Consider the following 25,545-nt stretch of genomic DNA (forward strand, 5'->3'; position numbering starts at 1 on the left):
CTGGATTGTACATCTACTCCCCAGATGATCCCTGATCACGAATAAGGGCTCATTAGACCCATGGTCATAATAAAAAGGTAGTGCACTCCCAATTAGGCAGGTCCCTGACCAGACCCAAAAGTCATCATAGGGTCAATCCCTAACTACCCTCTGACTAATCCAAACTCATCCATTAATTATTAATTATGGTGAATTATGAAAAACATTATTAATTAATAATTTGAATTAATAATTAATATACCCAAATACACTTTTAATTTAAAAACAGAACCCTAAAGACCCAACTATTGAGAGTACAAAATTTATGAACATAGCCTAACCTTAGATATATGACCCTGCAAAATTTCAAAATCTAATTCTTAATAGTATTTCCGTACTCTCCCTTTTAGTGTTGAGAAATAATACTTTTTCAAGATTTAATTTGGTAAACTTACCCAAATAACATTTAAAATCTGGATTTTAACAAAACTGGATTCATTATACAAAAATATAATATTCTGGAAATTTTAATAATTTTTGAAATGTTTAAAATATTTTTCCTTAATTATTCTAAGTTAAAACTAATAAGAAATAAGAATTTAAAAATAATTATAATTCAGTAGGACCCGAGTGTTGCTTCACAGATTGGGCCTGGTGGTTGACTAAGATTAGATTAGAAATGGGCCTGACTATCCCTCAAATGCCAAGCCCTACAGTGGCACTGTAGTAAATCCCAAAAACCTGAATTCCTCCTTCCCAAGTAAACCGAGATCCAACCAGTACCCATAATTCATTCCGACTACTAATTGACCCAAAATTCTATATTAAAATTAGTTGAGTTCATGACCATTGATTCTGTTTACAGAGTATAACTATATTCTTTCAAAAAAACATTCGATTCAATCAATGCATGTATAATTCGACAAGAACAAGTTCCTCCTTTCCTCTTTATGAGATTCTCATTTAATCATATATTCATATATATCTATATATTATATATAGATAGACATGACAAATCAATTCTACATGTTGCAATATATCTCTCTCTCTCTCTCTCTCTCACACACACACACACATGCATGCCTATCACCTATAATGAATTTTACAACAAGACTGTCACATTTGATTTCATACTCAAACATAAACAAAACAACAATCACCAAATAAATATTCTAACAGTTTAATTATTTAAGTTCTAATAATTTATTAAGCATGACGCTGCCAGTCTATTTTCAATTAAAATCTCATTAAAATACTATTAATCCTTAACGCCAGATATAATGATTAATCAGAACACTTAATAAACAAAGTCACAAATATATATAAATGTATAAAGCAAGATTAACTTGCCTGTGGTATAATTAATTCTTCCTTTCTACGCGAATGCCCGATTATCGTTCCTTCCCTCGGCTACTGCAGAAAGGCACAACGTCAGATCATTCTCTCTGGGTCTCCCTCCTATCACGTTATATTGTGCTAATTTTTTTATACCGTTTAAATTCAAACAGAGATAACAATTTAATTTAAATAAATATATATATAAAGATATATTTTTACACGGGTCTTACAATTAGACAAGTGCAGAAAACACGTATACTTTGCGCAGTATTTTTACTCCTATTTAAAAAAATGTGTAAAAAACACTCATAACCTTTTCACATTTTCAAAAAACACCTCATCTGACATAAATTAGTATTGCATGTAATACCCATTTCGCACTTTTACTTTTTCGAAAATTCTCAATGTGGTATATATGTTACTAATCTCATAGAATAGGGGTGTTGTGTGCACATGCCTTATATATATATATATATATATATTTAAAAACTTTCTTCTCTCTATATATTTCTAAATATATATTTTTTTAAACTTTGAGAATTTGTAAAATAAGGATTTGAATTTTTTGATATTTCAGTTTACTCTTTTCTACTAGATTTTTTTTTTTCTTTTTTGTACCAACACTATTAAACCAAAAATAATAATAATAATAATAAAAGAAAAAAAATTCCCAATACCAGTGTGCACTGGTTTTTGGAATTTGAAGCAAATTTGTTTTCTTTAGTTTGCACTTTATTTTCATTTTTTTTTTCTATTTTTATCTTAATTTTCTTTTATACTTTTATTTTTATTTTATATTTTTATCTTTACTTGTCCATTGTCGGTGTTCTCTAATAATGTCATTTTCAGTCATTTTATAAGATTATTTATTTTTATATATTTTATAAAATTATTCAGTAATGGTAATTTAGTCAACTTAGAATTTAAATTTGTCAAAGGGACCTATTTTCATCAGATTGAAACTTTAGGGGTGTTTTTTACATGTGAGGGACATCTTCTAATAGTGTTATTTTCGGCCATTTTATAAAATTATTTATTTTTATATATTTTATAAAATGATTCAGTAAGGGTAATTTAGTCAATTTTTGGTTTAAATTTATCAGATGGACCTATTTGCACCAAACTAAAACTTTATGGGTATTTTTTGCACGTGAGGATGTGATATGTACTGTAGGTATACTTTATTGATGTTTTGTGCACTTAACCTTATTATCATCCATAATTATCCCCATAAGAATTTGGTGAAATTGGCATGTAAAATGCATTGGTGTAATCCGAACAAGAACCTTTAACATACTTTTATATTTGAACTTACAATGTTTTCGTTTTGATTGGATCACTCTATTTATGCAGTTGCTAATTTAAACTTTTAAATGAGTGCTTGGTTTGATATTGAATTAAAGATTGAATTTGATTATGATATCAATGATAAAGAATCTAACATTTATATATGGACTCAAAGATGAAGTAACATTATATATGAACCATATATACGCAATACTCTCGTCATTCGTGACAAGTGTTGTTCTGTCAGGATCCACGTGGTGAAATTTGGGCTATCCAATTTGGAACTGAAAAAGGTGCGACCGTGGGAACAACATGTCAATGTCTTGGTAGGAGAATATTGCTAGCTCTGTATAGGATGACATAAACTCCCACTTTAGGATGAAAAAGTCGTTCCATTTTGGGAACAGGCGGCATGATGCATGAAATGAGAGTGTGGGAACGTTTACCATGTTTTATATATATATGTGTGTGTGTGAAACAACTTGCACAATTGGGCGTTTATGGTTCTATTAGATTATGAAATACTTGAGGTATTATATTTTTCAGCATTGTATCAATTTGTGTATCTAATCTAGAGGCTCCTTCTAAACTAAAATTGTTTTTAGGGTTAAGTGTAAAAAACTCACTTCTACTATTGATATAGTGTAAAATGGTCTCTATGTGGTAAAAAAAAAATCTCAAAATATTAATGTGATGCAAATAAGTCCTTGTGTAGTATAAAATGACAATAATACCCTCACTTCAGTTGAATAAATTAATAATTATAAATACAAAGTCATGTAAAATGATCCTTTTATCTACTTATTTAAAATAAATAAATAAAAATAAAAATAAAAACTTAAGGCTAGATGGTTTCGTCGGAGAGAGAGGGTAAGGGGCCAAAGATGACTGATGGGTTGACCTATTAGAACATCCCTCGGAGTCATTCTTTATTTGATGAAAATTTGTAAAGTCTAAGTAGGTACATATGAATGCCAGATAGCTGGTTTGGTTGGAGAGAGAAGGTTTTGAGGTGAGAGAGCTTGTTGAGATCGGAGGGTAATTCGCCGGAGAGATATTTGGAGGAGAGGTTGGTGTTGGAGACTCGGCCGGAGGAGTCACAGGAGACGCTGGTCCACTTGCAGTGGTTGGAGTCGGACCAGCCGGAAGGCGTTGGGGAGATGGATTTGACAAGCTTGGACATGATGGCCGCTTTGCCACTGCCGCCATGGGCCGCCACGGAGGGGTTGAAGAGAGAGAAAATCGCGGTGATTGAAGTCTGCTTCTTGCAGCTAGCATATCCTCAATGAGGTTTACCTAGAAAATTTAGCAGGAGAAAGCCTTTTTTATGATTTTCCTTTTGAAGTTAATTCAAAATTACTTACAAATATATATATATATATATATTTTGTTAATTCAAAATTTTAGTAAGCAAATAAGAAGCATCATAACTAGTTTGACCTTATGGAATCAAAATCTATAGATTCACAATATATGCTACATCACATCAAAGCATCTCATCATAATCCACAAGATGAGCTAACTAGTGGATTAGATCTTCAGACTGAGCAAATGGACAATAAACAGAAAGATAATGTTGCCGGAATATTGACTCTGGTGAGAAATCTGCCAATTTTGGCTGCAAATGGAACATTGAGTCTTATTCTTTAGCACCCACATAATTGCCCACTTGGGAGAGCAATTTCAATCAGGCTTTCCTCATCTGAGATATTTGGTTAGACTTGGATGGGTTATACCGAAATACATGGCCAATGCCCAATTTAATGCACATATTGGGTGAGGGGCAAATTAAAAATCAAAACCGTAAAATAGGATTTTTATTTTTACTTTTGTAAAAAAATGGTTAGAGAAACTTATTTGCACATTTTTTAAAATTTAACCCTTGTTTTTATAAAATCTCGAGTGAATATAAAATTTTCATTATTTGTGACAAGCCCAAACTTGATTGGTTTAAAATACTAAATAAGTTTATATTATTGATTGTGATTCATAGTTATCCACTTAATTTGATAAATTTTAATTACACTTAATTGTATAACGCATTGGTGTAAATTTTAGATTGCAATAATGCAGGGATGAGGATTTTGTTGACATTTGTAAACTGGTTTTTTTGTGAATGGGATTTTCAAATTATAAAAACTATGATACTCTTGCAATTTAAAATAATCAATAAATGTGTTTCGAGTCCTCACTAATATAATCTTTTAGTTCTTCTATACTCCTGCAACTGTCTTTTAAGGTTTTGTTGACATTGCTCTATGTTGTTTTTTTTTTTATCTTTTTTTTTTTTATTGACAAGAAACATATTTGAACCCTAAAACATTTGGTCTCCTATGTAGTTAAGTGGCCCCTAAGTTAGTTAAAAATAAATAAAAAAATTATAGGTTGCCAATTTTTACCCTGCCTTTTGATAAAATAAAAAAATTTAATAACCTTATTTATAAAAAATTTTACCGGATATACACACTTTTTTTTTTTTACTAGTACCCAATATACACAAATTAAATAAACATACCATGGTCTCTCTCCTCTCTCCCTCTCAATCATTTTTTTTACTAGTACCCAATATACACAAATTAAATAAACATACCATGGTCTCTCTCCTCTCTCCCTCTCAATCATAAAAAATAACTTACACTTTTATTACTTATTACTTTGTTATCCATATCAATTAATTGAATTATGTTACATAAATAAAATATTTATTATAGCAAGTTCTATCATTACATGACATTATTTAATAAATCAGTGATATCATATCACTATTACAACTGGCTCAATTAATTTTTTCTTTGAGAAAAGATAATGCTGCTACTACGCTTACCAAAAAAGGATTCCAATTTCTTGCAATGTAATATATTTTATAATATATATTATATGTAATGTGTATATAAAATATTTTTTTTAGTATTAAATGTTTTTATTTTTATAATAAATTAAATTAGTTAGCTCTAAATTTAATACTTGCCCCCGTGGAGTTAAAACAAAAAAGCATAGTTGCCCTCTCCCTCTTCTCACACGATCTATTGACTTGACTTTTTAAGAACTCTAACAAAATTAAATCTGCAAACACACACGTAGATATATTAAAAACAAAGCCAAAAAGGGTGAAGCAGCAAATGGCAAAAATCTTTTGACTTTTTGAGAATTAGCAAAATTAGATCTGCAAATTATTCCACTGAAAGAAAATCGGAAACTGAATTATATATATCCAAGAAACTAGAAATTGAAAACTGGAAGTGGGGTTGAGAAAATCATAGCTCTTTTGAAAAGAAGCATCAGGAGCAGACTTGGCTCACGATGACACCGGTCAAGCCACGGTATATAGACTCAAAACTGAGAAGTCTATTTGTTATTGAATTTATTGTTTATCTTTAAATGATTGAATCCTTTTTTTTCTGGATTGATTTTTTTTCCCCTAATATTATTAAATATGGACAGTGCACAGACGCACCAAATTGCATAATTATGTTGATTATCCTTGAATGATTCAATTTTTTTTATCTTAATGTTGTTAAAGGTCAATCCACTCATAAATTATGAGTTCGTCCCGATCTCAACATACTTCATAAATTTTACAATTTTAATTAGAAATATATTTAACAAATTAGAAAGAAATGATGAAATTTTAGAGAGAGTAGCTAACGAAATTTGTGATCTAATTCTTTCTGGCTTTTGAACTTATTTTACTTTGCATATTCATGTTAATATAATAATTATAATAATGTTGAGAATTAAAAGGTAAAAGAGCATGTCACGTTTTTAATGTTATGTTTACCATCTCTCACACGTGTGTTAAGAATAATATTTTACCTAGTTTTCGATATTTGTGTGGTCTGGTTCTAATAACACAACATGTCACCAAGGATTTTGAAATTAATTTTTATGTTGTCTTTATTTTTGGTGTGTTTCAGGTAATAATTTAAATTTTATTGTTGAAAGTACAAAACTCATTACATAATGAGTAGTACACATTATTATATCAGATACTATCATTGGAACTAGCATTTTAGCATCTATTGGGCCCCACAATGTTTCAACAAATGACAAATTACAAATGGACATAGATGAGTCAGACCGCACCACCATTAAGAAAGAGATATTCGTTGCTCACAGTGCCGGAGCCGTGGCCCCGGAGAGGGCACGTGCCTTCGGGCCCATGGTGGGCTCACTAAATTTTTAAATATTAAGACATTTAATTTATAAAAAATTCTAAAGTGTCTGAAAATTTGATTGCACCCATTATACTATACCGTGCAATTTAAACTATTCATGTAATTATACACATTACCTGAAGTTACGTAAAGTGAGAGTAGGAGCAAAACGTGACAGCGGTAAAATTAAATCATAATTAATAAAAATTCGAACAAGAATGTTGAGAGTGTGAGAGTTTCTTTTTTTTAAATTAAAAAAACCACTACAAACTATTTGTATTAATAATTCAAACTTTTTTTTTTTTTTTGAAATATTGTGTGGTTGATTCTTAGTTGCCGAACATATTTTTGTTTTGGAATAAGTCACACCAAAAAAAAAAGTTAATGTTTTTGTCTAGTGCAAAATAGAACTTGTTTACCAAAAGGATTCTTAATATCCGTATTTTATGTTTTCCCATTTTTTGTAACGATTGATTTTTTAATTATTAAATACTACATTAATTTTGTTTACTACACTTTTATTTTTCAACTTGATTTATTAGTTGATCTAGGTTCTAAAATTTTTCATTTAGGTTCTAAATTTGTAAATATTTCATTTATACTTTAGCTAAATTAGGTATAAAATTTAGACTCAAAATTTACCCTTAAAATTAGATATAAAATTTCAATAAAAAAAATACAATTTATTAATTTTTTATATTAAAGTCATGTATTCTACACAAATTTTTTGAATGGAATTTAAATTAAATTAATTATAATTTAAACTCATAATCTAATAATTTTACTTCCAGGTATGATTAAGAAATCTTAGGAATTAAATGCAACTTTTTTAAAAGCAAGATTTATTGGTTTTAAAGAATATTTTTAAAAAAATTATTGGTCTTGGTGAGAAAAGTTACGAGAAAAATTTTAGAAATTAAATTGAAAATTTGTTTTTAATAGTAACATTTATTTGTCCAAGAAAATAAGGCCAAACCAAGTCAACTCAAAATCTTTAAAAGAACATCGCTGTATTGGAGTCCAGTCTAGGTCGTGTCTTTTCTCATTTCGTCGGAATAAATTGAGCAAGCACCCAATCCAAGCAAGCCAGGGAAGGTAGAGAGAGAAAGTGCCCAGACCTAGAGAGAGAGAGAATGGGGAATGGAAGCTCGAGGCCAGGCGTTGCAGAGTCGGATGATTCTTCTCATGATGCTTCAAAATCACCTCCCTCGCGCCTGTCTCGACTCAAGGACCGACTTCACATTCATTTTCACCACCATCATCGCCACAGTGGCAGTGGCAGTGGCAGTGGCTCCAATTCTTCTTCTAAACCGTTGAAAGAGGAGGATTTCGCTGGAATCGCTCTCATCAAACTAATCAAAGTATGTTTCAATTTCACACACATACAAGTGTTTGTAAACAAGATTGTATCTGCAAATTGTGTTAATATATTGTTGATATTGTTCTTGAAGGCGGAGATGGAGTTCAAGGATAGGTGGCTTGCTTGTATTTCTCTTGGCGAACAGACTTTTCGCACGGGCGTCTCTGATCAGTTAAGCACACTTATATCTTCTGGTTTTGCATTGCTTAGCTTTATTTCAACCCTATATACAAGGCGAAGTCATAAATCTTCATTTGGGGGCCGAACTAGTAGTATGTAATTAAAATTTTGTAAAAATTTACAATTTATAAAAATATATTTTTCTAGTGTTAGTAATTGAAGAAAATACAATCCAAAAAAATTAAGAAACATGCCACCAAAATAAATAGAGATGGAAAAAGTTGAAATGAGAAAGGAAATGATAAGTTAAACGTAAAAGGAGAAGGAGTAAATTTGAAGCATTATTAAACAACTAATTTTTCTTAAGAAATCGTTTCAATTTTTGAATACTTTGATTCCACATTTGAGAGAGGTATTCATCATTACCTTGACGAAAGATTAAGAATTTTTATTTTTATTTTTATTTTTATCATTTTAACTAAACAATATTGGGATTTGTGCAACCTTTAACAAAAATAATTATCAAAAAAGAAATAGAGAAGTTTTAATAACTTATACAAGGAGTATCTATTGAATTCGTCATTGAACGAGTAAGAACTAAAAGTATAGGCATGTGTAATATAATGAACTCAACTCTTTTTTTTTTTCTTTTTTATTTTTTTATTTATCACAAGATTTGGACTTTAAAAAGAAAAGCAAAAAAGGTTCAAGTTTAAATATTCATTTGAGTTTTGAAGGGACACACATGTCATGTTTATTTTCAAACTCACAACCTTTGGGCCCAATAAGTGTTATTAAAATGTTTTGGGGGCCAATTTAATTTATTATACGAGTGTTTGGGACCATAAGTTAGGCTTATTTACAAAATCACTATTTTTGAGAGGCCATAACTTGAAAACAAGAATATTGATTTTTTTTTATTTTTTGGTGGGGGGTACATATCCTCCCCCACCTATATATAATATAAATCTTTCATATGTGTTGCGTTAATATATCTCCCCATCTATATATACACAAAATTGCCTTTCTATTATGTTATATATATCAGATCTGTGAAACTGTATTTTGTCCATTATAAATCAGTAATTGCTGATTTTTTTAATGAATACCTCAAGGTATGTGAAGAATTTCTTGCTTGATTCTGATCAGTATTTGAGATGGCAAAAATGCACATTTATCAAGATGACCATTAATCTTAGTGAAATAGCACAAAAACGACATTCGCTTCCTATTAGATGAACTTATTTGAAATTTGTTGGCGAAGATTGGTACCAAAAGCTTTGTAGAGGGCTTGAACCTGGGAAATTTCACTTGGGATGGCCAATTTATTAATTTGAAAATGAAATAGAACTACGAGTATGAAAAAATTAAATTTAAATATATATTCACCCTTTTTTTCCCTAAAAAAAAACAATGGAAGTCTTAGTATTCAGAAGATCTAGAAAATAATATATAAATTTATAATACTTTGTAATCCCTTAAGTGTATAGAATCTTTGACCTTTATCTCACAATGCAAGTTTCTAAAGTAAGGTAAAAAGGAGCCCAAATTACGGTTTCTTTCTAAGCTTTAAGGGGCCGTGAATTAAATATTGAAACCATCCGGACCTGAAGCTTTATCCCCATTACAATTTCTTAACGCCTTCAGCACTTCCTCCTCATAAAACGGAATCTCCAAACCCTCCCTGTTCACCTCAGAAATCGTATCAAAATTTAGTCCATCCAGCCGGGGTCTCGTAGACACAGGTTCCATAAATAACCTCTAATAGAATCGGGCAATCCCTCTACAAACATCTTCAGTAAGCCTCCTTATGTGATTGCCCCTCCTATGAGCATTAGCCAACCTATGGTAGAACTTAGTATTCCTGTCCCCCTCCTTAAGCCATAATGCTCTAGATTTCTGTCACCACGAAATCTCCTCCGACACAGCAATCTCACCCTGGCACACCGCTCTCCTACTTCTCTGCTCATCATCAATACCTTCCATGCCTTCCCGAATACCTCCTTATTCCACCATTTTATCTCCTTTTTTAGCAGCCCAAGCTTTCTAGCAAGAATAAAACTCGAGTTCCCAGACACCATACTTCCTTCCTAGCAAGACCTCACATATCCCTGGAAGTCATCCGCTTTAAGCCACATATTTTCAAAACGAAAAGGAGTCATTCTAGACCTTAACCCACCACAATCCAACACCAAAGGAATATGATCCGATGTCGGTCTAGCCAAGGTTGCCTGAGTTGCATCCAGAAACTTCTCCTCTCAATCTCTTGAAAAAAGAAACCTATCCAGGTGTGATAAGGAGACTCTCTGCCATTCACCCATGTGAAAGAAGCACCCTCCAAAGGCAAATCATGAAGATGCTGGCCATCAATGAATTCTAAAAACTGTACCATAGCCTGAGTCCATCTTCCTCCTGTTGATCTCTCCAAAGGGGATCTAACCAACATTAAAATCTCCCCCCACACACCATGGAAGACTCCACTGATCCCTAACAAATCCCAATTCCTCCCATATAAGACACCTCTCCCCATCATCCACCCACTGGACCATACACACCCGAGAACATCCACTGAAACCCATCCTCTTTCATAAAAAAACTGCAAGATATGGAAAATCTCCCTCGCCACACATCCGCTTTTGACACCCATCTCTTATCCCACATCACCAAAATACCCCTAGATGTCCCAACAGCATCCAACGTCTCCCATTCAATAAACCTCCCACCCCATAAACTCCTAACCACCCTATCCGAATTAGACGCCATCTTCGTCTCCTGTAAGCAAACCACATGAACACCCCACTTCCTCACTGCCAATCTAACCACCTTTCTTTTGTCCGAATCATTAAGCCCTCGGACATTCTACGAAATGATGTTACACTTCATTAAAAACCAATAAATGACCCCTCTCCTCTCCTTCTCCCTATTCCCCTCTCACTGCTCCTCTCCCTCCCCATCCCATTCTTCCCCTTATAATTAATATAAGAAATCAGGCCTCGAATCTCCCTTCCCCCTCTCCACGGGGATAACCGCTTCTTCTTTCTACATGTTCTAGACAAACTCCCAGCATCCTCCCCATTCTTTCCCTTCACAATTGAATGCATCACCAAACTAGCCTACTCCTCATCTGGCTGAAAAGATAGTCCCAAAATACTGCTCACATTATCGATGTCATCCTTCACCCACTCCACCCCTTTGTCTTCACAACCTGCTGCAGAGAATTCCCTCCCCCCATCCGGCCTTAGAACACACAACTGTTGCATCTCCAAGCAAGTAGAATCCTCCCATGGAACCATCTCCATAACATTCCTGTCACTACCCTCTCCCCCCAATCTGTCACCACCATCATCACTCGAATCTTCAGGCCCATTGAAAGCCAAAGGTGAGCCAAAAACCCCTTCAGAATCCTCCCCTACTGTATCTGTGCCAAAATCCAGCTCACGATTGAGTCCTTTCAACCCATTATATATTCTCAATTCCTTCACCAATACTGCCGCAGCCGCCTGACTCAACTGAAATTTTGAGTCACGTCCCACACACACCGTAACTCCGTCTAGACCTACCGGCGCTGCCATCACTGATACATTCTCTCTCAATTAGGAGAACAACTCAGCATAATATCCAGTGTAGGACTCCTCAACTGTCCCACCTCATCCTCTATCTCTGTATCCAACCCCATCCCCTCCGAATCCACTTCCACCACAGGCGACAACACCCAGTTTCTCTCCGACTTCCGGTCAACCTCCACCCTCATTTCCCTTCTCAAAGCCCCACAAGAAGGAGTAGAAGAAGAGGAGGGAGCAGACAGAAAGCTCCGAGATTTAGGAAAAACAGACATACCAGGTTGGCTTGGGCAAACCCATTTCTGTTTCTCCTTCCGTCACCAACGCGTCCCATCTTTGACTGTGGATTCGCCATCCTCGAAAGAAGTTAATGGCGGAGACCGAGGAACCTTCTGCACACAGCAACTCCCATGATGAAATCTTCTCCCCTTGCGACTGCCGTAAGATCTGGCTCTAACCCAATTCTCTTCTCCGATGGCGTCTAGTGTCTGTTAACCTCACCGACCACCTCTGCAGAACTCCCCACCTTGGCTTGGCCCAAACCATCCCCTCTGGATCTCCTCTCCTCTCCTCTTCCTTCAAACCCAAACCCAAAACTCTAATGGACAAACTTTTCTTAGCGCCCCAAAACACAGCCCTATCCCTCTTCTGCTGGACCAAATTATTAGGCCCAAGCCCATCATTAGGCTTGTGCATCTGAACATACCAACCAGTTTGTGAACTTAAGATGCATTTGACATATCTGCCAATAATTGGCATATGTTATATAACTTATAGCTCGATTCTGAGTTATATTAATATGCTCAACGTATTCTTTCCTGTGAAACAATAACAGATTTTCATAGCTCATAAGATATTTACTTCCTTTTTCAATTTATTTGTGTTGATTGTGTTCTATTGGTGTTGCAGGACAAACAAGCCCATTTGGAACTCTGTGAGTAACCCTGAACTTTAATTTTACATGGCACTACCTTGAAATATCTTTCATCACACTCACTTGAGATTTTCACACATCTGCTTTAATTTAATTCATTTAATATCATTTATGGCAAGTGATAGATCAGACTTAACACATAAGTCCATTTTTAATGATGCATGTGTTACCTTGGGAATGGATATGTCTTGCTCCATTTATTGATGACTATGGAAATCTTTTCCCCACCTAAGGTATTTAAAGGGATATCTTTCTGTACACAAAAAAAGATGTTTAAGAAAAGGTGACAAGCTCACAACCCCTGTTACCTGGTGTTTGTCTGGTCAACCTGGTGTGTTGGGAGAGGTGGACTTGGTGCAAACCTAACTTCTGACTTTATTGGCAGGGAGTGACTTTGCTCTCCTTTGAACTTGTGTTTTTTGTGCTTGCAGAGTGACCTTTTGTCTTTGTACTAGGCAATGGCCTTTGGATGCCAAAATGCTGCAATTTTAGAGCTTAACCAATCTAATGCCTTCCTATTTCTCCTTACAATTGTCGTTCAAGTAAAAAGCGTTCTTTGAATTTTTATAGTTTTGCATTAGGATGAGGCTTGTCACTACTATCGTTTTAGCTTAGTAGCAATTCTATCCCGGATAATTTCCGTCTCAGTACTATCATTGTTTGTGACCTGAATATCTGATTCGCCAATTTTCTCATTGGTACATAGTCCTCAATTTCATCACACACCAAAAGTTCATTCTATAACACTTTGCAAGGAGGAATGTGCTTGATTAAATGTTTCTCAAGAACCTCTAGGCTAACTACCACGTCGAAATTCAGGAAGATGGTATCTCTTTCCTTTATATGAGGCTAAAAAATCTTTCATGTTTGGGTAGTAAGCATCTACTAAGTAGTATTTATGTACAAAATAATAAATTCGCCGATATTAAGAAATTGCTATCCATAACAAACAATAGATATAATAATAATTTTTTTAAGAGATTTGCATAAACCATTTGGCAATTTAAAAAAAATTTGTATCTAGGTCTCGATATGCCGTTAAAAACAACTTCTAGATTATTAGTGAGGAGGTTTAATCGAAATAAATCTAAATCGGTAACTCATCATCATGCGATGTGACATTCAGTTCTGATGGTAAACAATTGTTTATTCATGACATTTTTACTTTAAAGGCCATCTTCATGTTTCCTAGACATTCGTAAAGAATTTTAGTAGTTTTGTTTATTCATTCGTTTGTGCTTTTCTATACTTATAAAATGTTTCTTCTGTTTTCTACTTTAAAGGGCAGAACTATTTAACTTTTTTTTTTCCCTTTGTTTTTAACTGTTATAATGGTTGATCAACTATTTTTTTGTTCTTTTTCTCTTCAAGACTTGTTGTCAATATTAAAATGATATATTGGAAGAAACTAACACAATCAATTTAAGAGAAATGTTATTAGTATGGAACTCTTTCACCTTTATCCCTTCCGTAGGAATTGTTTTTTCTCACTTTCATATATATGAAGGGCACGCTGGTTTTCCGAAAGTTTTATTAAACCCATAAAACAACTTCCGAGTCCAAAAAGCCAAAAGCAGTGTTTGAAAAGCCAATCTGAATAGGCACTAAATTACGAATGCTACAATCTCCAAGCAACAAGAAATCAAGGACTATCAATTACAGATTGTATTCATCATCTCATAAATTATTTGAGAAGCAAAATTATTAGTAGAATTGTAATCAAACCACAGTCCTTAATAACAAGCCAAACAGTCCACTATGAGTAGAAACTGTGCAAGCAAAAGAAATTAAACAACAGAAGCCGAAGAGAACCAATGATCATTATGACAGGAGTCAAGTAAATGGTTGCAAAAGGAAGGTTAGGCCTACTTGGTTTGTAACAAAAACTAAACCAGAAAGTTAGGCCTACTTGGTTTGTAACTCTGAAAACAGTTATCAAGAATTTAGTAATCAGAAAACTGTTCTCAGAGAACAATTTTTTATAGTTCTCTGAAAATAGGCATTTTTATTACTGAGTTTTCAGAAAACTGAACCAAGCAGAGTTTTTTGTTTTCAGTTTTTTGTTCCATAGTTACAAACCAAGCAGGCCCAGTTTTGAGCATTGAGCCACATAAACACACGCATTCACTTTTCATTTATAGTGTGATTTCATATTTGTTGTCTCAGACTATCTCTCTCTCTCTCCTCTTTCATTTCCATAAAACCATGTACTATCAAATTGGACTTTCTTTTTATGTTGCTGTAATATTTTTTAATATATTTCTTTGCCTTTTGCTGGTGTGAACATTTATTAACATGTTTCTAATAATATTCATTACTGCAGTAAGATTTTATTTATTTATGTATTGAATTTGTGTGTTTGTGTTTCTGCACCACTCACATGAATCAGCATCATTTTCAATGTTGGTATCCTTTTTAAAGAAACATAGGGCAATATTTATCTATTTTTTGGTTGTTTATTTCTTTCTAATTGCATCCATTAACATTTCATATTTCTTCCACAGGTGAAGAAACTTCTTCTAGAAAGAAATGGGCCTCATGTTGCTAGGATATCTGTATTTGAGGTTTGTTCTTAGTTAAATATGTTTTTGTGGAGTGCATATTTATTTCTCTGTCTATGTTGAGGATTTTATATTTTATTATCAACCTATTTATGTGTCATTTCTGGCAGAGCACAAAATTTTGACGCCTAACGGAATAAAACACAAACACAATGTCTGTTCTCAACAGGAATGTAAGGTTTGTCAGATGTTGAGGGAACTATGAGCGTAGACATGATTGTAGCATCTGAGAAGTACTGATCTTAATTAGACAGATGCAAAATGACGATCATTCAACGTACAGTGGCAACTATTGGCATATTCAGTTTTACCGGGTTTGGATTGCCTATTCAGATATTTGACTTAAGAATAAAAGATGCTTAAACTCTGCAGTGGTTCCTTTGCCTTCTTATTGATAGTTGGTCTTTAGTTGCAAAATGCAAGCACATCGTTTAATCTTGAAAGGCTATTTTGTAGCAGAGTTTTTTTAAGTATTTTGATTATTGCGAAAGGCTTTTTGTAGCACATCTTTTAAAATAAGTTCTTGATTATTTTAAACTGTTATTTATATGCACTACGCAGTACATAAAAGTACTGTTCATATACTTAGTCCGGTTAATCAGCTTTCTATTTGATGCAGACCAATAAGCTTTCCAAGAACAATATCGTTGGTTACTGTGAAATCGACTTATTTGAGTTTCTTACTCGGGTGAGTCATAGTTCTTTTTTTTTTTCAGTTGTAGCCATTTATCAATATTTGAAATCCTCATTCTAAACTCTCATGTATCATGCTTTGTGGAGTTGGGACTTTCTGAGCATACAAGTCCATGCATTCCACATTAAAACAAGAAAAAGAAACAGAAGTTAGTTGCACAATTTGAATACTGCATTAGGATAATCACGTTGTATGAAACTCAGAATTCATGTCATATTGCAATAATTCTATCACCCATATAGAAACAAAAGGATGTTCTCAAATAAGAATAATACATAGAGGTTCTCAAATAAGAATAATACAAAAGGATATCTAGTGATTGGAATAGGATAACCTAGGGTTTGCTTAATATATACCTAATATTTTTTACTATAAAATAAATTATAAGGGAAAATTTGTAATTTATCAGTATAAATGGGGCGGGACGGGGAAGGGTGACCTTTCCCCATCCCTGCCCCACAACCATGCGGGTTTTCAATCCTAACCCCTACCTTTGCCCCAAAACCATTCTAAACGGGTGTGGCAAGGTGTTTTGCCATCCCTAGCGGCCATCAATGCGGACACGGTCATGGTGTAATGGACAAATGTATAATGAAGCTTACATAATGGACGCAACCTTGCTTTCGTTAACTTTTCATTACACATTGGCCCAGAACATTGTTATAAGTAATTTTAACTTTATAACAGTCATTGTCTACAGTTAAAGCTTACTAATTTGTACTTTTTACATTGCCTTTCCACAAATGCACTTATGGGGCTAGTGAGATTTTTGTGAAGGTGGAGGAAGGTCAATATCCAAATAATTCTTAAGGAAAGGCTTCTATTCTTTTGTTTTCATCCTTATTCCTGGAACTCTTTTTAGCTGAAAGCAAGAAAATTGTGAAAGAGGGTTGCCTTTGAGGAAGAAGCTTTGAATGACCTATAATAGCCTCTTCTTGGTGATCTTTTGTACTACCACCACCAACACGGTACCACTATTAAAGACAAAATGTCTACCATTATTATTTGTTGACATTATGCTTGGTTTTTTATTAATTATGTGATGGTTTTGACTCTTCTTTTTCTCACTCTAAATCAATGTGCTCAATATTATGTTATTATATTCCTTTTTTAAGAGCCCTATTTGGCCCTATGCACTTCCATTTTGAGTTCTATCTATAAACTTTACTGATAAAAAATAAAAATAAAAAATCATTTTTCTTTTAATTTTTTTTTTCTTTTCCCTCATGGCCCTTGACTCTTAGGGCTAGTTTGGTGTGAATTGGAATGGAATGAGAATGGAGGTGGGAATGGAATGGAATGGTCATTCCTTTTGTTGGAAGATGGAATGATTTTGATGGAATGGCCATTCTCCAAGAATAGTGGGGAATGATGATTCCAGCTTTAAAATTGGCACCAAACACGAGAATGGAAAAAAATCCGTTCCATTCCACTTTCTTTTATTTCATTCCACCACACCAAACTAGCCCTTAGCATTGTTCATTTCATTAATACTGCTCAATATTGCATATGTAAACTAGCCAAGTAATTTTTGCTCATTTCTTGGACCTTCTCTTTTATTCATTTATTAAATTTGCTTTTCTTAGACATGAAGAAAATAATTTTGCAGGATTCTGATTCTGAAGTCGAGGTATTTAACTTGTTAGATCCATCATCTGACAGTATCGTTGGCACAATTTCTCTTTCATGTTCTGTTGAGGTGTGTATTAGTTGGCCTTTATTCTATTTGTTGGAAGAGACTATGACAAGCATTTGTTTGTGCTAATTGTTAGTTTAAACACTGACAGGATCCAATCGAAACAGAAAAAAGTTTTGCAAGACGCATCTTGTCTATAGTGGTATGTTTTAAATAATTTTCCATTTCTCCTCGTATGATTACACTCAATTCATCTATCATGCTGGAACATTGAAAAGTTACTCAAGGAAGTTTTAATATAACCTTATGACATGGAATCTTCTTTTGTTGACTTAAATGAGACTTTATACGTCTATCATGCTCCTATCCTCAGCTGTTTAAATGGTTCCTTTCATTTGTTCTGTATTTATTTATTTATTTTGTAAACCATTTCACAATTGTTGTTTTTCATTCTATTTTATTTATTCTAAAATTGAAAAGCATCTTGCAAAACATGATACAAATCAATAATGCATGGAAAGACCAACACAAAATAAATAATCAATACAGAACATAATTTGAAAAGTATTCTCCCACGTGCATTGAAATGAACTGAATTCCTTGGTACAGGACTATGATGAAGACGGAAAGCTTTCATTGAAGGAGTTCTCTGATTTAATATCAGCATTTGGCAATCAAATTGCTTCTAACAAGGTGTGAATTCAAAATTAAAGTTTTGTTCTTTAGGTCTTTGCACCTTTTCCCGGACTATGTTCCGTTGATCAATGAGGGCCTTTTGAATTGTCTTAGTATGTTGGATGACTGGATTTGGATTTAAGATGTTGATCTTTACATCCCAGGCTTGACTTTCTAAAATTCCCTTCTTCTTTTATTCTCAAAACCACATACTTGGGGATTCAAAACTTGTTCATGAATTTTGTCAAAATTAAAATTTGCAACTTTATGAGTGAACTTGAATCCAAATCCAGCCCCTCCAAGTCAGTATATCAAAAATATCCTTTTGATGGTTTCTCAAATATTATTGTCTTAGAAATTCATTCACCTTGTTTTTTAGAAAGAGGAGCTTTTTAAAGCGGCTGATGTGAATGGAGATGGTGTTGTTAGCATGGATGAGTTGGCTATGCTTCTTGCTATTCAACAAGAAAAGTAGGGCCATATAAAAATTTTAAGCTTTGGTTTGATTAGTGTACTATTTTATCTTTTGTATTTCATTTATGCATTTAAGGTGTTCCCTGTACTTCTTGCCTGGTGTTGTGAGGTTAATTTGATTCTTCTATTTCTTGATTTTGAGTTCACATTCCATGATTTGGATTGTAACGTATGTAATTTATCTAGGAATATTTTCTGTTTCAAAAGTATTGTCCATTCTCATTTGCATAACTGCATGCTTTTCTTTTTGTACTTCTTAATGTTAAAAGTCATTTTTACTGTGTACCAGGACCCCCTTTGTATAACTTTTAGCATTGACTTGGATTGTGTCTTGTTCTTTGTTGTAATAGCAAGAAGTGCTGGCATAGTCCCTGGATTTGAAAATATTCTGCCGTAAACACTAACCAGAATATCAACCCTATTTAAACATTATCCTTGAGAATATATCTTACTAATCCTCACAAACCCCTGATACTATGCGAATTGCAATATGCAATGCTCTTGCGGCAGCTTCAAAGTCAGATACTGCCCACATTGAACAACCACATTTGACAACTAGTTCATCCTTTAGGACATAAGTTGTGTGCATGAAATGTTGATTTTCTTTGACCTTATAAATTTCATTTGGTATGTATTCATAATCCTAGCATGATATTACTCATAAGTCTCTCAGTACTATTATTATCTGTTCTACATTTTTCTAATTGCAGGGAACCACTTATAAATTGCTGCCCTGTTTGTGGTGAGACACTTGAAGTTTCTGATAAGCTGAACAATATGATTCATTTGACCCTGTGTTTCGATGAAGGGACTGGAAACCAGGTTATGACTGGAGGATTCTTGACTGATAAACAGGCAGCATATGGGTGAGAACTTTGTCAATGTTGAACTTTCATCATTTCTAGTAAGATAACAGTTCCTAGTATGACGGATTATTTTCTGTTGCATGATTCAGAATCTAAGGTCAATTCATATTTCTCTAGGTGGATGTTTAAACTAAGTGAATGGGCCCATTTTTCATGTTATGATGTTGGCCTGAACTCGGGGTCAAGTGCTTCACATATTGTGGTATTCTCTCTCTCTCTCTCTAAACACACACACACATACAAATTTTGCGTTTAGGATTAGATATACTAGACAAGGTAGCTAGGTGTTTGCAATAGGGTTGAAGATAAACTTCCTTATGGCTGTGTTCGCATTTTCCAAAAGTTACAGCTTCCATTACAGTGTAAAGTGCAGGAATTGCTTCTGAGTCTTTATTTGCACTAATACATTCTGTTACCAAATCCGCAGCCAGATCTTGGAGCTTAATTTGTTGAAGAAATTAGTTATCATCCCTGTACTTTCCTTCTTAAATCTTCTTTTACATCATTCTTGTTTATTTGAAGTTGCATTGCTAACTTGTTTAATATTTTATTTTCTGATTGGGAATGAAAACACAAGTGAAGTAGCTTTCGCTAGAAAATAGGAATTGAAAAAAAAAAAAAAAAAAAATCTCTATGGGTAAAATTTTAAAAAGATAAATCCAACAGAACTTCGAAAAAAAAAAAGAAAAAGAAAAAGAACAAAAATGAAAAATGAAACAATCTAACTGGGGAGAGAAGTTTCACAAACTGCACTTTTAGTTGGTGTTACTTTTCTCGGCAAAGTGGCTCTTCGTTGGTTGACCTAGAGGATTATGGGCATTTTGTAATTTATGAAAAGTTTGATAGTTTCCAAGGCATATTACAGTATTGTTGTCGATGGTTTTGTGATGCTGCATGGGGTGCAGTCACAAGATTATGATCTAATGTGGTAAGAGTGAGATGCAGTGATGTGGCATTTGCACAGTACTTTGTGCAAGTTCATTATTGATTAGATTGACTTCAGATTAGGTTATGAGAAGTTATTAAATCTTGTGAAGTCAAAACCTCTGTGGTTTCATCAGACACTGGAAGCTTCTTAATTGGTTCTAATATAGGATTGTCACCTGCCTGTGGACAGTGGGTGATATTGTCTGTCAGATCAAATTCATCCCCTTTTTTGTTGTTTCTTCGTTTGTTTCTCTACCTTCTGTTTCAATTTTGTGTCATCTTACAGCTCTAATTTGTTTCTGATTATAAGTGGGAAAGGAAATGAAAACTCGGAATCCTGCTACCTCTGGCAGAGAACTTCTCAATATATTATTATATGTACAAAAATTGATTTTTACTCACATTCCACAATACCATGAATGTAATCACTAAGTTATTCACAACTTGTTCATAAATTTGGGTATTGGGAATTTGTTTTTGCTTTTAAAACTTTATATTATTTTCTATTAACCCAAGCTATGTTTTAGAATTGCATTAGACCACGGTTGTGGCCCAGCCATGTCCAAACAACAAAAAATAAAAAATAAAGAACGACGCAAACTCCAGGTCAATTCATAGACGTGTCAGATTCGTGTCTAATACAGCCATGATACCTTGGAGTGTCCATACTTTCTAGCCTACAAGGGTTGTTGATGATATCAGAACATGTATATTAAATTTCAAAAGAAGTTTTCATGACGTTCTGATATTACAATTATTGTTTAATGCTTTTTAGGTTGTTGATCGGAGGACGAAGAGATTAGTGGAGGAACTAATTGACGGGAAGATTGTATTATCAATGCGAGCCATTTATCAATCGAAAGTAGGGCTTGGTCTTATGGACAAAGGTGTGGTTTTATGTGTTAAGGCATGGCAACACCATTATAATAGCTTGGCGTTTGTTTATAATCAAGAATGATTTTAGCTCTCTCTAATTGATTTTATGGTGGAACTCAATGTAATGCCTTTTTTATTAGTTGAATCTCAGTCCCCCACTGAAGTTGAATGTATAAGAGTTATTCTAACTGACGAAAAACAACATTTTATTGCTTGCTCGATATAATGACATTTTTAAATCAGCCTAGAGGCTGTCAAGTCTTCTCTTAACGATTTCAAGTTCTGAAACCTGGTCTTTTTTACCTCCCCCACCAAAAAATTTTTTTTTTACTCATTGGTGTCCTCCAAACCTCTCAAGTGATTGTTTCTTATCTTGTTTGATCATATTTTAGCATCCTTTCTGATTATAAATAGTTTGGTTCTCCAATTGGGTGCAGGGGCAAAAGAACTCTTGCAGAGCATCTCCGAAAAGCAGGGAAGGAAAATGAATTCTGTTGAATCTGCTGGAGATATACCTACGTTCCTTGATTTTTTCAAGGCATGATCGTCTTTCTAAGTGAACATAACATTGTAATACTGCTGTCATGATTTTAACTTTAATAAAATATTTCTGCTTCTTTGGTGATCAAGTTTGGAGTATAATGAGGCTACGTTAGATGGAGCTTGTGTCTTTGAGTTTCAGATAAACTCTTCTTTGACTCCTCTTTTTTGAATTTGTGTTGTTTGACTCTAGTATCATTGCACATATCTTTTTAGAATATGCAACAGTCATGTGGCTATTTCCTGATTTTGATGTTTAATTGATCGCAGCCACGGAAAGAATGCCGGTGACCATTTTTTTTTTTTTTTTTTTTCAATAGGAATAGCTTACTGCTAAACAACAACTAGTGCTCTAAGTTTTTTGAATTTTGCATTCAGGCATTTTGTTTTACACCTAATTTTTTTTTTAGTTATGTTTGTTACTCTGACGTATGTCTATAGCCTAATAATTGATGCATTCATGTTTACAACCTTCCAACATGATTATTCTTCTTTTTCCTCAATTTTAAATTTCCAATTTGTTTCTCAAAAACTAACCATACTGATTGGTTTTGAACTAGATTTGCCAATATTTACTAATTTTCTGTGAGAGTTTAGTTGCTAATTAAAGCTTTGAAGTGTGCATATTTGGGCAGACCCTGTTTGACCAGATGGTTTCCTTCTGCTTCTATCTTTCTCATGTGTTCCATGCATGCGTGTGGAACATCGTGAATTTAGTGGTTGGTTCAATTTAGATGAGTTAAGAATTTTAAATTGGATATGTGGAAGTGCTGCAGATGTAACACATGTATGGGAATATGAGAACACCGCTTATAGCTTATATAAGATAGGGAAAGTTGTTTTGGATGTCTTGATCATGTGAAAAGAAGACCACCATTCAAGGTAGGATTATAGCAAAAGTTTTTGACAAGGGGCGCTAGAGGCCTCTAACTCATCAGGAATGGGATAATTTACTCAATAAAGAGGAAATTCTCAATTGTAACTTGCAAAATCTTTTGTGAAGGTAAACCCTCACTCTATTACTAGTTACATCATAAGGAAGGACAAGGAAATCCGAAGTTTTACAGGGACAATAGAAATTCTTGCAGAAAGATGCTTTAAACTAGCGAGGGAGACCCAACAATATATATATTGTTACAATGTGTACCCAAATATATTGGAAAGTAGTATAACTCAACCATCTTCTAGCAAGGATTATTTTTTTATTTTGTTATTTTTTAAGGCTTCCATACCCAATATATGCATTTTAGTCCCGTAATGGAAGATTCTCAACATAAATTGACAGCTTACAATATGATGTTCAATAATTCTGTTACTTTCTTCTGGTCCATTGGTATGGGTTACACAACTGGGAAGGGGAAGAGGAAGATGGGGACTGCTCCCCCTAAACTTGGAAGAATGATGGTCTTGATCTCTGGTCTCTGTTATGACTACTGAGAGGCTTTACTAGTTTGGCTAGTTGGCACCTTCAATGCTATCTCAAAATTCTAATCGAAATTCACTGGTTAATTTTTAAAAAGGTAAAAATTTTCGACTGATGTGGCTGAGCAACGGTATTTTCCTTACCTTTCAGATATGGGAAGATAGAACGACTAGTATTGTTTTATTCTGTTGCTCTAATGATAATACAACTTTTTGTTGTTAACAATGGTAATATTAAACTAACTTATTCATATACATGCTAGTTTGTAACAACAATGGTCATGTTGTCGTTATGTATTTTGTGTCTAGTCTTCTCACAGCTAAACACCATGCCCAGAGAAAAAAGATGGCAATCCTAAGGAGTAGAGGAGTGAAACTTTTAATGACACCTGGTTAACATGAGTTATGGAACTTAGGAGATAAAAAGATTCACATAACTAACCCCCAATAGTTGGGATCAAAGCTTTATTGAGTTGAGTTGTGCATGCTTTTTATGTGTGTGAGGTAGGGAGCTGATGTGAAGCCTTTTCTTTACTTTATGAACATGAATCATGATTCATGAAGTTGAAGGCAAAAAAGAATTTATGTAACTGATGCTAAGCAGCTGAAATTTAAACTTTTGTTCCCTGGCGTAAGTATATGTGTTTCTATATGTTATCTAAAAAAAAATTGGTTTTTGATAATGTGTTGAGTTGAACTAAGCAATCCTTAAACCTTTGCTTAATAAAATGGAATTGCTAAAGCATCACAGTGAAAAGACTCTCACTTTTTAGTTTGATTAGTGGATAATATTGATGGAGGAGAAACATGATTCATGTATATTGTGTCCTTTCTTGTATTTTTTTCTGTGCATGCATATTCTTTCCTGTTATAGTTGGAATACATATTTGAATGTCATAAATTTTTCTTGGTAGTCTTTCAGTGTTCTATCCTATTCTAACTATGTTCGTGTTGATTTATATATTTCGAAATCACATGCATTTAACGTTGTCCTTCATTTATCTAATTCAAATCAACTATTTTGTGCAGGATCAAATCAAATTGGCTGAAGTCAAGCACCCTTTGGAGCATTTTAAGGTAAGGATTTGTGGGGAAAAGAAAATGGAAGTTCATTTAATTTATGCACATGAATAGATATTCCTTGTTTTTCTTATTTCTTTATATTAAATTTTATTATTTTTATGTACTATTATCACTTGGATTTTATGAATTAAGGTCATGTCAATGATTGAATTCTTATATTAACATCTGTGGATGTTTCTTACATGGGCATTTCAGGATAGCTCCTGGAGATCAGTATTTGAACTAATAAGTGATTGAATCTAACTGGATCACTAAAGTATATTTTATCTAGGATATTTTTGTGGTTTCACATTCTATATGATAGTGTCTTGAAATTTTAGTCCAAGAGGCCTTCTGAAGGTTGGAGGAAAATGCATGGTAGTTTTCCCTAATTCTTCACTAGGGGTCTGGGGGCTAGTACCCCTAGCCCGAATTCTTTTGGGCAACCTGGCTCAGTGGTCTAGGCTATGTAGTGAGTTTCTTTTTCTTTCTCTTTTTTTTTTTAAAATAGTTTTTTCTCTTCCTGTATTTCTTTACACAGTCAATCCCAAGCCTGGATAAAGGAGGAGGGTTGCATTAGATAGCTTGAGAGCCAACATTAAACTTTGTCATGGTTCCCTGCTTGAATGCTTTCTAATTATACGTTACTTATAAAAAAAAATATACAGATGACATTTTAAGTGCCCTGTTAGGAAAAGTGACAGTTCACATTGAGGGTACTTGGAGAATAGGAAGACCAAAGTTTATGTGGGTAGAGTTAGTAAGGATATGATAGCATGTAGATGGACTGAGGCTATAACTTCAAATAGAGTGGAATGGAAACATAGGATTCATGTAGCTGACCCTAAGTAGTTGGCAAAAAGGCTTGATTGTTGTTGTCGTTATTGTTGTTGTTGTAGGTTTTTCTGTTGGATTTGGACCTGGTTATATATATGGCCCAGATTTAGGTTTTTGAGATAAAGAGAGCTCGTTGTCATAAAGAGGGTTAAGGTTTGTGAGATTGGGTAGCCACCATGTTGTATGCCAATTGCACAATCCAATATGTGAACAACTGGTCATATGGTACACTTCCACTATAGA

The 25,545-nt window shown here is 33.8% G+C and overlaps 1 protein-coding gene across 1 annotated transcript in view; it reads left to right on the top strand.

The window, feature by feature from the left end:
* The first annotated feature begins 7,777 nt into the window (after positions 1–7,777).
* LOC132300350 (phosphatidylserine decarboxylase proenzyme 2-like) overlaps positions 7,778–25,545 on the top strand; it is a 28,813-nt gene continuing 11,045 nt past the window's right edge. Inside the window, exons 1-14 of the mRNA XM_059797380.1 lie at positions 7,778–8,119; positions 8,210–8,289; positions 12,708–12,732; positions 15,237–15,296; positions 15,913–15,981; positions 17,597–17,686; positions 17,775–17,825; positions 18,233–18,316; positions 18,678–18,769; positions 19,483–19,638; positions 19,756–19,840; positions 21,341–21,452; positions 21,879–21,979; positions 24,433–24,480. Of these exons, the coding sequence (XP_059653363.1) occupies positions 7,892–8,119; positions 8,210–8,289; positions 12,708–12,732; positions 15,237–15,296; positions 15,913–15,981; positions 17,597–17,686; positions 17,775–17,825; positions 18,233–18,316; positions 18,678–18,769; positions 19,483–19,638; positions 19,756–19,840; positions 21,341–21,452; positions 21,879–21,979; positions 24,433–24,480 (1,281 nt within the window). The 5' untranslated portion in view covers positions 7,778–7,891. The remainder of the gene's footprint in view (positions 8,120–8,209; positions 8,290–12,707; positions 12,733–15,236; positions 15,297–15,912; positions 15,982–17,596; positions 17,687–17,774; positions 17,826–18,232; positions 18,317–18,677; positions 18,770–19,482; positions 19,639–19,755; positions 19,841–21,340; positions 21,453–21,878; positions 21,980–24,432; positions 24,481–25,545) is intronic.

This window comes from Cornus florida, unplaced genomic scaffold (assembly GCF_030987335.1).
Source record: "Cornus florida cultivar Cherokee Brave unplaced genomic scaffold, ASM3098733v1 CherokeeBrave_3.0.0_Hap2_Chr03, whole genome shotgun sequence".
Classification (NCBI taxonomy): Eukaryota; Viridiplantae; Streptophyta; class Magnoliopsida; order Cornales; family Cornaceae; genus Cornus; species Cornus florida.